We start from the raw sequence: 15,209 nt of genomic DNA, 5'->3' as shown, positions 1-15,209 counted from the left end.
TTCCCTGGTGGCACAGTGGTTGAGAGTCTGCCTGCCGATGCAGGGGACACGGGTTCGTGCCCCGGTCCGGGAAGATCCCACATGCTACAAAGCAGCTAGGCCCGTGAGCCATGGTTGCTGAGCCTGCACGTCCGGAGCCTGTGCTCCGCAACGGGAGAGGCCACAACAGTGAGAGGCCCGCGTACCACAAAAAAAAAATAAAATAAAAATAAAATATACATCATTAATTCAGTTTCCCCTGAACCTCAGATTCAGCTCATGAGAGCAGCAACTTCATATGCCATTGATAGAGAACTGAAAAGGAGAACACAGAAAGAGGGGATAAGTCACAGAAATATCTTAAAATTTGTCAAGAAATGACGATGGGTACCCACTTTTTAATCCATCTCCCCTAAAAAATATTGCTTAAGGGCCTAGGATTAACATTCATTATTATACACTGGGCTTTATAACGTAACATTTGGAAAGCTCTTACTTAGAGATAGTGGGACACTTATTGTGACTTGTCAAAGCTCAGAACTCTTCAGGAAGTGATTTCCACTTACAGATACATTTCATGTTGAAGAAAAACATCCTCCAAAGAAAGTTTAAAAGAGAACCCAGATGAATATTTTTTTTAGATGGGGCACAAATAAGTTCTGATTTCAACATGTTCCACATCTCCCCAGAGCTAGAAAGCTAAAGACAGTTCTACAATATCATATTTCAAAAACAGTACAGAGCTTAGCTGCTAAAGCAATAAAGCGGTTTTTGTCTCAGAAGCATACAGCGTCATGAATAACATTGTCATCCAGAAACAATGACTGGTAGGCACCATTCTGTGTTGTAGCTAAGCAGGCTGGCTTGATAGTGAATTGCGAATGCCGTCCTGCCCATTCCACTGAAGCTGACGTTTTGTACAGGCTAGTAGAAATGTGAGGTATGAGATCAATAAAGAAGTAATTAAAAGTAAAAGACTCTTAATGATTGTAAATGAAGCTGAGAATACAAACTCGGATCTCAGTAACCTGGAGTTATGACTCTAGGGCCGTGGTCTGTTAACATCTGCTTCTTGGGTAGGAATGTTTTTCTTTCCAAATAGCAGTGCTACATGAATCAACAGCTTCTAAAGGAACTATTTCATGCTATACAACCTTAGGTCTCAGACTTAAAAAATCTCATTGATCTTTGGTGAAATCTCAGTTATATAAGTAGGAAGTTATTTTTAAAGTCATAGCAGATGCTACAGTTCCTCCTCATTGCTCCCACATGGATGTGCACTGTTTATTCAAAATTGAGCCAAAAGCCCTGAAATAATAAAGTTAAGTAAGACTCCCTGAGAAACCTAGACAACAAATCTGTATGCAATGGATCTGTAAATATTCCTTTTAGTTTTATTATTTAGCTGCCGGCTTTTGAGCTGCCCACACTGACACACTCGTGTGCACATGCACACACACCCTTCAGAGATTTGCATCAGGAGGAACATGGTTTTCATTCTGAAACTGATGGCAAGACTTTTTCTTAATTTACACCATTTTTTTTACAGTCTCCTTTGTAAACCTAAAACATTAACAGATAAACTACAACCCTAACTCATCATTTTCCCATAAGAAATGTGAAGTAGTCCATGCTGTTAGAAATAATCTTTTGTTCCAAAAAAGGTAATTAATTTAGTCAAATCAGAACTCAAATTAAAAGGAATTTTTATTGTCATACTGTAGCCATGGCCTGAAGCGTTCTTTCCACTATATATATTTTTCTGTAATTTAGGGCTAAAATTTAATCACTAGTGAAAGACGCTAAAGAAAATTTCAATTATCAGGTCTCATTGAGAAACCAAGTCTCTGACTTTATTTGGGGTATGTCAGAGATGAAACGTCAAAACCACATAGACTTATGTTTCTCCAAAGAATGTATTTATTCACTGTTGTATCCCTAGTACCTAGAATAGTAGCTAGGAAGTGTGAATAAATGAATGAATGAGGTAATGTATCTCAGTATCAAAAGAATCTCAGTTTTTAAAGCCATAACCATCCCTCTTTTATTTCCTAGGTCAACTAGTGAGCATCCTTCCTTGGTAAGTAAAGTCATCATTATTATTCCCCACTATTAAGTTTTATATTATGTCACCTATTACTGACCTAGACATATATTTTATGATTAATAAACCCTATCCAATACTATTATTTATACCTGTTTCCATGTTGAATTACCAATACTATTATTTACCATATTTTCATGTAGAACTACCACTGTATCTTTAAATAAGATTGAATAACTCCTTAAAATTCTCTAACGCCTAGAATAAACTTCAATCTCCTTGCCAAGGCCTACAAAGCCCTATATGATTAAGTTTTTTTTTATATTTCCAACCTTATCTCCCATCGTTCCTCCTTGGCCTCTATACTACAAATGGCAGTATAAAGGCCAAATAGCTTGTATTAGACAAGCAAAGTAGCTTGTATCAGACTAGCCCTCCTGCTTGTAACAACTAAAAACCTTGGGGAAAAGAACTACTCTTTGAAGGCATAGAGAAGTGACAAAATCAGCATAAACTAAAGGAGATCCAACCTTTGAAAGAAGGAAACCACATTAGTGGAGACCAACATTTATATGTTTTTCCACTAATGGCACTTCCCAGTCTACAACCCAGGGTGAATAGAACTCAAGTAAAACATTATTAGCTTGAGGAGTCAAAGGAGAAAATTGGAGGCTATCTAGAAACTGAGAAGGGGTAATTCTGGGAAGGAAAGAGAAGAGAAAACCCTCAAATCCACAGATAACCCCCACTCAAATCCGTAACTGACTCCTCAACTGCAGATGTGTAGGGTATTGGGGGAAAGCAACAGTTAGGAGAGAATTCAGTGAATGGACACTACAGAGCAGTCAGATTTTGGAATTCGAGTTCTGCTGAGTTAGAGTGGCTTAATGAATACATCAGGATTTCCATTAAAGCTCCAGAAGGACCCCGTTTTAGGATTAAAAACTACAAACCAGGACTAAGTGGTCTACCAATAATTTAACTGTCTGATAGAAAAAAAATTACACCCTTCAGAGGAAGATAATTGAATCTAGAGTCTCTATAGTGTATCAATACAATATCCAGTATGCAATCAATATGAACAGACATATGAAAATATTTAAAATTATGACTCATAGTCAAGAGGAAAAAGAAAACAGTTGCTGGACAAGACAAACCAGATGTTAGAATTGATAGACTTAAACTTCAGAATAATAATAAATATATTAGAGAATCTATAATGAAAATTGGATACAACAGGTAAAGAGATAGGGAATTTCAGAACAGATGTGGAAACTAAATAAATAATAAAATTTTGAAATGAGAAAAAAAAATTCAGTGGATGAAATTCATAGTAGATTGGATATAACTGAAGAAAGGATTAGTTAACTTGAAGACAGTCAAAATATCATCCAAACTGAAGCATGGAGGGAAGCATGATTGAAAAAATAATGGACAAAACCTCTGTGAACTTGGGACACATAGTGACTGGAGTCCTTCAGAGAGAAATGTGAGGGAAAACAGAGCAACCAAATAGAAAGAAAGATAGATAGATAGATAGATAGGTTTCAATTCAGCTTTAAACTCAGTTCAATCTGAAAATCTGGTTTCTATAGGTAGCAGTTCTCAATCTTTCCTGGAAAAAAATGCTCCTTTCCACAAACATTCTCCCTTTTCCCAAGGTGATGACTAGTTGTATGCTGGAAGCAATTGGCTGACCTTGTGCAGAGAAGGATCAGGGTCCTTGGGCACTAGGTCCTCTGATCTCTGGGATGATGTCCCTGTCCACCTGAATGCAGCTGCCCCTTCTGACACTCACAACTAAAGCTTGTGTTTAGTGAAAATAAGGTCTGCTGTGAGCAGGACAGAGGCTGACTGAGCCTCTCCTAAGCTCCCATTCCTACTGTCTCTCAAGTATCTGCCGCATTCTTCTTCCAGCCTTTTGGTCCATTGGTTCAACCCTGGCTTCTACTGCTATGATAGACTTGCCGGCTCAATTCTGCTTCAATGCCACATTGGAATCCTGAGCTTCACAGCCTCCTTCCTGACCACTGAACAGTCTCACTGATATAACCTAGCCTCCAAGATGGTACAGGTACAGCCAGAGAGGTGACCACTTTTCAAAGTCCCAAATTGGAAGCAAGATGACACTTTCTCCCTGTCCCCCAACCCTCCCTATCCTCTCCACTCTCAAATCTACTGATACTCTCTGACTTGTCTTACACCCTCTGGACTTTAACTTGGAGAGAGGAAATCCTTCTTGCTTTCTTGGCAACCTCTAACAAAATTCCCAGGCCAGGAAAAGGTATTATTTCTTCCTGTAGTTTATATCCTTCTCTCTGTGTAAGCACCATCTCTATTCTACAGAAGAATGCTATAAGCAGAGTCCTACAACCTTAATACCTGAGCTATTAAGAGCAGGAGGGGATAAAGAAAATTGGGAAATACTGTCTTAAGACAATTGCCTGGCTATTGTTGTTTTATAACCTTACCTGTCAAAGCAGAAGCTACTTTTTCTCTGTCTTTGCATTCGTTTTCCAGCAAACTCTGATCTTCTCCCTGGACATCTGGACTGCTGAGGCTGAATAGGACAAAGAGAAAGAGAGAGACAGAGAGAAACAGAGAGAAGTACAGTGACACTTTTCAAAATATTACTATTACTCCATAATGTATTTTATTTATGACTATGCTACATGGACAGAGCTTTAAGGTAGAAATACATTTCAGGATAACTTTACTAGTCATATGAGTCTTGAGGCCCCTTGCATTTCAGATAGAATTCCTTAGCATGAGATTCTCATATTAGTGAAGGGTGTAGCTCTGGTCACAAGCCTCACAATAATGCTTTATGGAAGTCAAACTCCTATTTTTCCCAATTCTCTGAGTCTGAGTCACCATATCAAATTTAAGCTTCTCAGGATGAAAGTAAGAATAATTTGGAGAAAATACTATCTAAGCCCAGAAATTTCTTGGTAGATTCTTTTCTCTATCATTAACTATTGCCTCTTCTGGATCATTATAAACTGCATCAGATTCCATTCATATCAAGCTTTCAATTATGGGTCAAATTATTATTATTGTTTTTAATCCCCAAGTAGGTGCTTATTATTTAAGGAATTCTCTTTTATTAATTAATTTTATTTTTGGCTGCATTGGGTTTTCATTGCTGTGTGCAGGCTTTTCTCTGGTTGCAGCGAGCCGGGGCTACTCTTCGTTGCAGAGCGTGGGCTTCTCATTGCAGTGGCTTCTCTTGTTGCGGAGCACAGGCTCTAGGCGTGCGGGCTTCAGTAGTCGTGGCGCATGGGCTAAGTAGTTGTGGTGCACTGGCTTAGTTGTTCCGAGGCATGTGGGATCTTCCCGGACCACGGCTCGAACCCGTGTCCCCTGCATTGGCAGGTGGATTCTTAACCACTGTGCCACCAGGGAAGCCCTTACTCTTCTTTTAAAAATGTGTTCTCAATTGAATCTAGTGATAAATTTCCAAATTTGTGGTAATTGGCAAAAAAAAGGTTTAGCATAATGATTGATGGCATACTCATCTAGAGACAGGTGTTCATGGGATTTAATTCAAACAGGAAAGTTTTTAGACTTCCACATTTTGATTCTCTCTCTCTCTCTCTCTCTCTCTCTCTCACACACACACACACACACACACACACACACACACACACAGAGTAAATCCCCTCAGGAGCAGTGAATTTCAGATGTGTTGTCTGCTGGTATATTAATGACACTGGTGGGCATCAATGAGTCACATAAGGGCTATAACAGATTCCTGTCTTTCCTTAAATGTCTTATTCTAATTTACATCAATATAGCAAGCTAGAAAACAACTCATTCATATAGACCTTAGTCTGATGTAGCAGCTGAGTTTTATGTATCTAACTAAAGTCCTAAATATTTAATATACAGGGTTCTTTCAAATTTCAGAAGTAATATGAAGGCAGTGCTCCTGAAATTCCACAAGCTAGTCTTTCATTTTAAATCCAAACGTGAAGGGTTATGGTTCAAATGACTTCAAGTTGGCATTAGATGGTTCAGAAGAAATGAAACTATTCCAAAGAAAATCACACTTTTTTTCTGGAAAGAGGAGATTTTTAAATGTGTATTTTATTTTCTACATAGTAGCCATAATATTTCCTGTGATCAGAAGAGCATGATATAAAGCTAAATAGCACCATGAAAAACAGTCTTTCCTGAGGTGTAATATCTTTTACTGGACAAATTAGAACTATTAGAAAATATTAGAAATCTTTTTCTATAATCAAAATATTAATACTATATTATTGTGAAAAAACAGCACAGCTTCTCTCTTCTTAAGCTTTCACATCTATCACAATGTGTAGTCTACCTCCATATGTTTGCTTTTATAATAACAGTATAAAAAATATTCACTGAACAAGTGCAGTAGGTTTAGCTGTAAAAATTGCCTAGGTCAAAAAAAAAAAGCAAGCAGGACAAGTTTCAACCTCACCAAAATACCTATATATATATTACTTCTTTGGTCTCTTAACTCTGTCTACCTAGAAAACCAAATGTCCCAAAGTTTACATGAGAAAAATATTTTAAAACTGTTTAAAATTATTTAATGAAAAAATTCATGTCTCAAGGTAACAGGGACTGATTAGGCATAAAAAGTGGCAGAAGATAGCCAGCTTCCTTCTTCTCAGAAGATTATCAGCGTACAGAGCCTGAGGGATCCACTAAAGTATGCAAAAATGAGGATTTATTTAGGTAACATCAAGCCTATCTATTCAGCTAATATCAGGGTATTCGGGCAGGAGAAGCAGTAACATTCTACTGTTTAAAAAAAGGAAACACTCCTTACATTATTAGAAGCTTACATCTTACAAACAATACAGGAACTAGTTTTCCAACATTTTTCTTAAATCACACTTAAGGCACTGAATCCTACAAATAAGTCTAATTAGCATAAAAGGAACAAATTTTAATGACATTTTAAATATAAAACAGCATTGAAATCTGAGGCCTAGCCAGACATGGACTTAAAATTGATTAAACTGTTTCAAATGCTATGTCTTTAAATTAATTTATGTTGAACACAGTGGGTACCAGAGTCAATTCTGGTTGCTATGGCAACAGACACTGAAAATTTAAAGATCCAGCAGCAGGCTCAATTCCCTGCAAAGAGGGCTATTTTACATTAAAATTACATACCACCACAACAGTTTTGATGAAACATGTTAAACAGATACACATGCAAGCCATCTTTTTTTTAAGACAATTAGTGTATGTGAGATACCATGTTTATCATTTTAACTTAAATTTCCTCCTAGCTAGATTTAAAGGATGAATTAGAATCTAAATTTCAGAAAGCAAGCAACTAATTATCAAAATGCCTCACTAGGGAAAGGAAAGATATCTAAACTAACCATGTAATAAAAACACCATAGAGTACCAATCTATAATATTTGCTTTGCAAATGGATATTTGGCTGGTGGGCCATTCTCATACAGTAGAAACTTAAAAAAAACAACAAAAGAGGGACATGCACTCACACGAATCACTGAATTTTTTAGCCTGATAAAATGCATTTTGTTTTTTCTAAAGAGTCTTTTAATTGGCTGTAAGATTGCTGGATTTGAAAACAATTGTTTTGTGTCATTCCAATACAGTTTTTATGAGGTCAAGGCTCATCAATTGTACCAAACAAACATAATCATGTAGCCCTCAGAACAGTCACCTGGTGTATATAAATCAAATGGAGGGAAACGAGATGTGAGGGGCTGTCAATCAAGGTGTGCCAAAGAGGAGAGAAATGTGGAGGTCTTGGGAAGTGGCAATCCTCCCTGTGTCTCCTTCCATTGGATCACGAAGGGCAAGGGAAATGATTGCTGGGTTATGGTTAAATGCACATCATGATAGCCCAGTTTCCCAATCTGTCTTTTTTTTTTTTTTTTGCTGTACGCGGGCCTCTCACTGTTGTGGCCTCTCCCACTGCGGAGCACAGGCTCCGGACGCGCAGGCTCAGCGGCCATGGCTCACGGGCCCAGCTGCTCCGCGGCATGTGGGGTCTTCCCGGACCGGGGCACAAACCTGTGTCCCCTGCATCGGCAGGCAGACTCTCAACCACTGCGCCACCAGGGAAGCCCCCAATCTGTCTTTAAAAACATTCACATAGACATACTTTTTTTGGATTAGCCGTTTTCTTATTGCTTAGTCTACTAAAGTGTAATTACTAAAGTGTAATGCTACTCTTGAGACACTGGTTAAAATTAGTTCCCTTTGGGGTGTCCCTAATGCCAAGAATGAATTTCATTTGAAATACAAAGATTTCCTTTTTGTGTGTTCATTTTATGATTTTAAAATTAGATTATTTAATCAAGTTTCATGTTTTCAAATCTTGTTTGAAGAAGGAACAGGAGATGAGGAAGATTATAGAAAGGAAAGTATTACTTCTCTCTCCTTAAATAGGTCCCCTATATTAAATATTTTCCTAACTATAAGAAATCTAAGTCTATGAAAGATCTTAAGAGTCTAAGGAATATTTATTCAATTTGTTGGCCCTATTTTTTACAGTTTAGAGGAATGCCTAATAATTTCATTTTATTGGCCATCCAAACTTTCCTCTTGCACAAAGACAAGAATTGAAAAGAAAGAAAATACTACTTGTATCCAAAATATGCAGTGTCCTTGGAATGTAGACTGTGGAAACAAAAATCAATGAGAATGTCTGCATTTCAAATAAATTTCAAGGAGATGGAAAATCAAACTATTTTAATATGTGAAATCCAATCTTGTTTCACCTGTCGGAAATTATAGGTTATGTTTAATACATGTTCATCATCAGAATAAATATTACCTATGATGATTCAAAGGAAGAAATCTTTTCCATTAAAAAAATACATCAGGTTAAAAATATTAACTCATTCATGTTATGTAAGTTTTTATTTGTTTCTTTTCAAGTGGTTTGAAAATAAAGAATCTGCTAAGATCCAGTGGGTACAGAACTACAAACAAGACTCTAACTATGTATTTAAAACCATGCGTTTATATAATCTACATTGAACAATGTGTGCCATTAAAAGCATCCTTCAGTCTTCAAGAGTTCTCTTTAGGTATTTATAGGTCTTGGCATCCACTCCAACTGTTAGATCCTGCAATAACTTTTCACACATTCCTGTTTAACTTATCAGCAACAATATTTATAGATGTGCTACATGGCATAAGAAATTATTTGTATTTAATTGGTGTTTCTTAAAAATCATTCAGTGTCCAGACTTCCCTGGTGGCGAAGTGGTTAAGAATCCACCTGCCAATGCAGGGGACACAGGTTCAAGCCCCAGTCCAGGAAGATCCCACATGCCACGGAGCAACTAAGCCCGTGTGCCACAACTACTGAACCTGTGCTCTAGAGCCCACGAGCCACAACTACTGAGCCTATGTGCCACAACTACTGAAGCCTGCGTGCCTAGAGCCCGTGCTCCACAACAAGAGTAGCCACCAGAATACGAAGCCCGTGCACCGCAACGAAGAGTAGCCCCACTCACAGCAACTAGAGAAAGCCCATGCACAGCAATAAAGACCCAATGCAGCCAAAAATTTAAAAAAAAAATCATTCAGTGTCCATGTATAGTAAATAACACAAAGATGTTTAACATTACTAATTAGGTGTTATAGTTGAACAGATATATTGCCTCCCTTTAATCACTCAAAAAAATCAACATATTTTGAACATCTGTCATGAGCAAGTCACTGTAAAAGATACAGTCTAATGGAGGAATAAAACAGATACACTGATACTGACCATGCAAACAATGCTGAGACTAGGTGGTAAAAATAATTTTTGCCTGAACATATCAGGAAAGGCTTTCTGGAAGAGGTGGCATTTGTTCTAAAGATTGAATTTGCAGAGTATAGGGGCCTATACAGATGAAAAGGAAGGACCTTCCAGGAAGTAGAGCCAGTACAAAGATGCAATAGGGGGACATATACACTGTTCCAAAGATCCTGGAGGGATCTACTGGTGGACTGAGGCCCTGTCAAAAAAACTTCAAATCCCATTTTGATGTACACAGAATTTGTTCTTTAGGCAAAAAGATTTTGGAGCAGGAAATGGCAAGATATGAGGTGTTCTCAGTAAAATTCACATGGCAGCAAGTCTGTAGATGGACTGGAATGGGAAGACATTAATTGAATATACAAATTAGAAGATTTAGTCCATGTGAGGTTAAAAAAAAGCATTTGGACTATGGTGATAGCAAGGGAGATAGGACAAAGGGCATTTAGAAATATTACAGAGGTAGAATGAAGAGGATTTGGTAAAGGCCAATTTGATGTCCCCATTTGTAAGGGTTAAGAAAGTTGATATTTTAAAGAACATGAATATATGAGTTGAAAATGTTAAATCACAGTGCATTTTGGAAGTGAAGAGCAAATAATAATGTTTTCATTTTATCTTTAGATGATATAGTCTTCCTTTTGCTTCCCCATCCCCACTCCTCTGCTAAGTAGGAAAAGGGTAAACTATATAGCCAACTGTTTAAAGCTTTAAAAAATCTGATAATTTAATAGTCCCTTTATGTGGTACACAGTCTCCATGGGATTAAAAAAAATTCTTTCTCTTAGATAATCTCACTTACCCTCTTCTTTCATCCATAAGTGGTGAATGGATATATGAGTGGACAGCACACTTAACCTCTCTGTGCCTCCATTTCCTCTTCTGTAAAATAAAAATAGTAGTACCTGTCCTGATATCACAAGATGGTTGTGAGAATCAAAACTAAGATCAGGTATTGCTTCTAAAAATCTTTTGTAAATGTAAAGTGCTAAAGATGTTGTTGGGCATTATTATTTTTCCCTTCATACCTGTAGCTGGTGCTGAGGTATGTAGCTCCTTATACCCTTAGCATTCACTTCTACACACCCAAAGCTGATCACTAAAAACACCTGTGACTTTCTGATCATAAGAGAAGCTTGGCCCACTCCAGGCAAGCAGGAAGTACCAGTTACTTATCTCAGAAGTAGTCATCAATCAATGGTGACAGAGAGATTGGTGGATAGTACACCTCAGCTTCCTTGCCCCTCAGATGGAATAACTTGAAGTGCACCTTCAACAGGCCTTCCTGTAATTCCTCAGAGGGAATAAGGGCCCGTTTAACCACAGTAGTAACTTGCCTGATACTAAACTCTGTTGGTTTCCTATCCTTCCCTGTCTAACTTGTCTACGCCCAATGCTTTTTCCTGGAGTGCCTTTGAATAAACCACATGCACACAAATCCTTGTCTCACAGTACGGCTCGGGACCGGGGGGTGGGGGGGAACCAAGCAAAGGCAGTGACTCTTGACCAAGCCTTGCCATCCTTGTGTGCCTGGGAGAAATCTCTGAAGCCTGGAACCCTAAATCACACAGGAATTCAAATACGAAGTATTCTTGTTTCTCCCTTTTAATCCTTCAATTAAAAGCAGAATGACAAATTTCCCATTAATAAAATACAGTGGGTGATTTTTCCCCCTGGATGACTCATCCTGCGGTCTAGCTGGCAGAAAGTGTTCCCAGACCATTTTGAAAATGTTAGCGAGTTCTGACTCAGCCCATTCTCCTAGACTCATACTTGGAATCAGCAGGTTCTTCTGCCTAAACCTGTTATTTTAAAATCATTTTTTAATTGAAGTACAGTTAATTTACAATGTTGTGTTAGTTTCAGGTATGCAGCAAAGTGATTCAGTTATATATACATATATATACGGTTTCAGATTCTTTTCCATTATAGGTTACTACAAGATATTGAATATAGTTCCCTGTGTTATAGAGTAGGTCCTTGTTATCTCCAAACCTGTTTTATATAAAACAACAGCTAAGTAACTAAAGATTTTCACTGTATAAGGGCCATAGCATTTTAAAAGTATCAAGTTCCCAAGAGCCATTAGTCCAAATATAATGTTACCTTCGAATTTGCACAAAAAGTAGTATTACCACATCTTTCTCTCTTGATTAATAAAACACAAACACTTTCTCAAAATATGTTCATTTTAAGTGGAAATCTTACTCTAACTATGAAGTTAGAAGACCTGGGTTCAAATCCTGGTTGCAACTCTTACTAGCTATGCCACTAGGCACATTAATTAACCTGCTAGGCCTCTTCTTCTTCCTTCCCTAAATTAGAAAAAATAAAAGTACCCAGATTTTACAGTGGCAGTTAGAAACAAGTGAAACGAGAAACTTAGAAAAGAGAACTTAGAAATGAGTGAAATAAGGTTTCCATAGCCTAACACGTAGTAAGTATTTTTGTTAGTTTATTTTAAAGGGATCTGGTAATACTTCATTCGCTTATTCAATTAACATTTTTTAGCATGTGTTTATTGCTAGACCCTGTCATGAATAAGGGTTTATTGCTAGACCCTTTCTCCTACCCTCCAGGAGCTTATGGTCTACTGTGGAGATAGATATACTTCTTAAAATGAAAAAAACTAAAACATGTACAATATATTATATTGTATTCAATATACTATTGCATATTAGTATTAAATTGGATGATTATAATGGAAACTATTTTTTCTTAAATAAAGTAACAGTAAAATACTATCCATAATTTCTATGCTTTATAGACCTCAGTAGTATTCAGATACTTGTATCTACTTATCCTGTATTCAGCAGATGAAATTTCTTAACTTTGTAATTCTTAAGAACCATTCTTTTTCCATTACCTGAGTGTTAACGTTTGGATGGTTGATACTGAACAAAATGAGTATGAGAGTGCTGCAACCCTGGGTCATGGTAAATGTGAAGAGAAAATTATAACCATGTAGGGCTTTGCAGTGGGCCAAGAGAAATGAATTGCTGGTCTGCCTAACTTATCATGCCACTCCACTAAAATTACCATCAGTGGCATAAACTGATATCAATTGGCTAAGTGCATAGGGGTCTGGGAAGCTTAATATTCTCCTGCCAAAAATATCCAGTAATATGTTTTGTTGATCACTGTAGCAGAAGCTCACCCTGCTTCCTGTTCTACATATTCCTAGCATGTTTTGTTCTTGTCTAAGAGAGCATTTGAGTATATATTGCCTGCTCTTGACCCAGCTTACCCCAAAGCTGCTAATTTCCATAGCTGATCCTCACATGCCATTCCTCAAATGGAAAGCACACACGCCCTCACAGGCATCTCTCACACTTCTTGAGGGTAAGCAGAATTGCCATTCGCTGGGATTACTCATGAGAGGAAGAGTCTGTTGATGAAGTGGCTCAGATCTGCCAGCAGGTTTAGTGAGGTGTTTAATTAAGACAAGAAGAGATGTAGCTGACACTCATAATTCAACCATAATGCATTCATCTTCTAACACCTGGCTCTCAGACCTAATTTTTTAACTGTTTGTACCTAGTGCCCTGTTAGAATATCACCAACTTTCTTAAAAGAATGATAAAGGGATGTCTTTTAGTACTCAGAAGGTCAATAAAACCTTCCTCTTAACCTTGTCTTCTCATCTTTGCAAAAGTGAACATTTTTTAGAACCATTTGCCTATAAGACATGCATTTTAAATAACCATTTATTTCTACTTTGAGAATAATTGTAGTCTCCTTAAACTTAGTTCTTCAAATCTCAGAGATATTTCTTATAATGACAAACACAACTTTGCCTCTGCTTTTGAATAAGTATTACACTTTCTTTTTATGAAGAAGAAAGGGATCAATTCTCAATTAAACATCAAGCTGACCATCTTATTTTAGCTCTAGAAGAAGCTTTTCCTGCATGATTTTAGAATAAAATCCTTATGCTTGGAGAGATCTTAGGAATTAACCTTTCTAGCATAACTGAGCCTTTCACATTATAAATTCAACCAATTAGTTATTGGGGTTGAGGAATACCAAAAGAACAAGGAAGAGGTGACAAGAAGCCAAGGAACCAACATCACTGTTTAAAAAAAAACACACACACACAAGAAAGTCAAGAAAACAAACAGAACCCTGAGCAACTAAGGGCCAGGAGTTGCCAGTCTGTTGGCATGGTCCTCCAAGTTGTTATCATCTTGGTCTGCAACCCCAGGTTGCCCTCCATGGAGTCATCCATGAGGCCTCTTTCAAAGAGTAGTGGAGGAGGTTCAGATACACACTAGCTCACTAGTACAGATGAAGAACATCTAAAAAGTTTAGGCAAGTACAGGAGAGAAACATGATTAACTGAAACAATTCAAGGTTATGACTAGCAACTCAATTAAGACAGATAACCTGTGAGAGGCAGAACTGGAAAGAGATGGCAGATCACAGAGACTGAGGAAGAGTGACTGTTTACCATTTCTTTGAAAAGTACGGTTCTTACCTAGGCAACTACTGTGACTTACTTACCTGCACTGCTTACAGTTGAGACCCATATAAGCCATACAAACCCTTCATTTGACAAATTAGAAAACCGAAGCTCAACTTTCCCAAGATAAATCACCATCTAGTTACAGAGCTGGACTAGAATCCAAATTTTCTGCCTCCTCTCTCAGTTCCCTTTTCACTCCACTTTGGCTTAAGTACATCTAGGGTCCGAATAGTTTATCATAATTAAAAATAACTACTTTTTATTTACTGAGTACATGCTATGTTTCAGGCATTAAAATAAGAACTTTATCTAGAACTTCCCATTTAATTTCACAATGACTTAAATAAGATGGACACTTTTTTATATATATTGCATGAATAAAGCAATGTTTAGTGATACTGAACTATGTACGGCATAAAATTTAAAAACTAGAAACTGAGCAGCTTCCAGGTGTCAGCTCCTCTGGTGAGATGGGGCCAGGAGATGCTCTCCTCAGCTTCTTGCCTGGGTTGGCAAGTCAGGATCTAGGGCCGGCAGAAATCCTTGTTTGAGGGTCCCACCAAGTTCCCCAGTCAGGGTGCTACAGCTGAGTGGAGTGGCTGCTTGGGACTGCTCAGGCGCTGCAGAAAGCCTTCTTGGAATCTGACATGTTATCACTTTGGGACCACTGGCCAGCTGCTCCTGACTTGGCCACATTTAGGCTCAGATTGTCCCAGTCTCTGACCTGAAGAGAACCAACACTATTAGTGTATCTCTCACCAACATGAATGCAAGGTATTTCAATGAAGAGTATCAGGAGGACATCTACAAATGCCAGACTGGCATGTGCAAGTTCTAAGGAATGGTGGAACAACCCAATGTATCTCAGTGACCTTTGGAGACAGATGAGACAGAGCTACAACAGGGCAGTGGCTGACACCCAACTCGTAGCCCATCTTCTC

The 15,209-nt window shown here is 37.9% G+C and overlaps 1 protein-coding gene across 1 annotated transcript in view; it reads right to left on the bottom strand.

Annotated features, from left to right (window-relative positions):
• The window catches only part of SLCO6A1 (solute carrier organic anion transporter family member 6A1), a gene marked incomplete at both ends in the record, with an annotated part of 203,002 nt that extends 188,038 nt beyond the window's left edge, over positions 1-14,964 (bottom strand). The window contains 2 exons of the mRNA XM_082623305.1: positions 4,495-4,583; positions 14,773-14,964. Coding sequence (XP_082479431.1) covers positions 4,495-4,583; positions 14,773-14,964 — 281 coding nt within the window. The remainder of the gene's footprint in view (positions 1-4,494; positions 4,584-14,772) is intronic.
• Positions 14,965-15,209: the final 245 nt, after the last annotated feature.

Source organism: Mesoplodon mirus, assembly GCF_964341445.2.
Source record: "Mesoplodon mirus genome assembly, chromosome: 5".
NCBI classification, from domain to species: Eukaryota; Metazoa; Chordata; class Mammalia; order Artiodactyla; family Ziphiidae; genus Mesoplodon; species Mesoplodon mirus.
The sequence above is the reverse complement of the archived record's forward strand: the minus strand, read 5'-3'. Positions and strand labels throughout refer to the sequence as shown.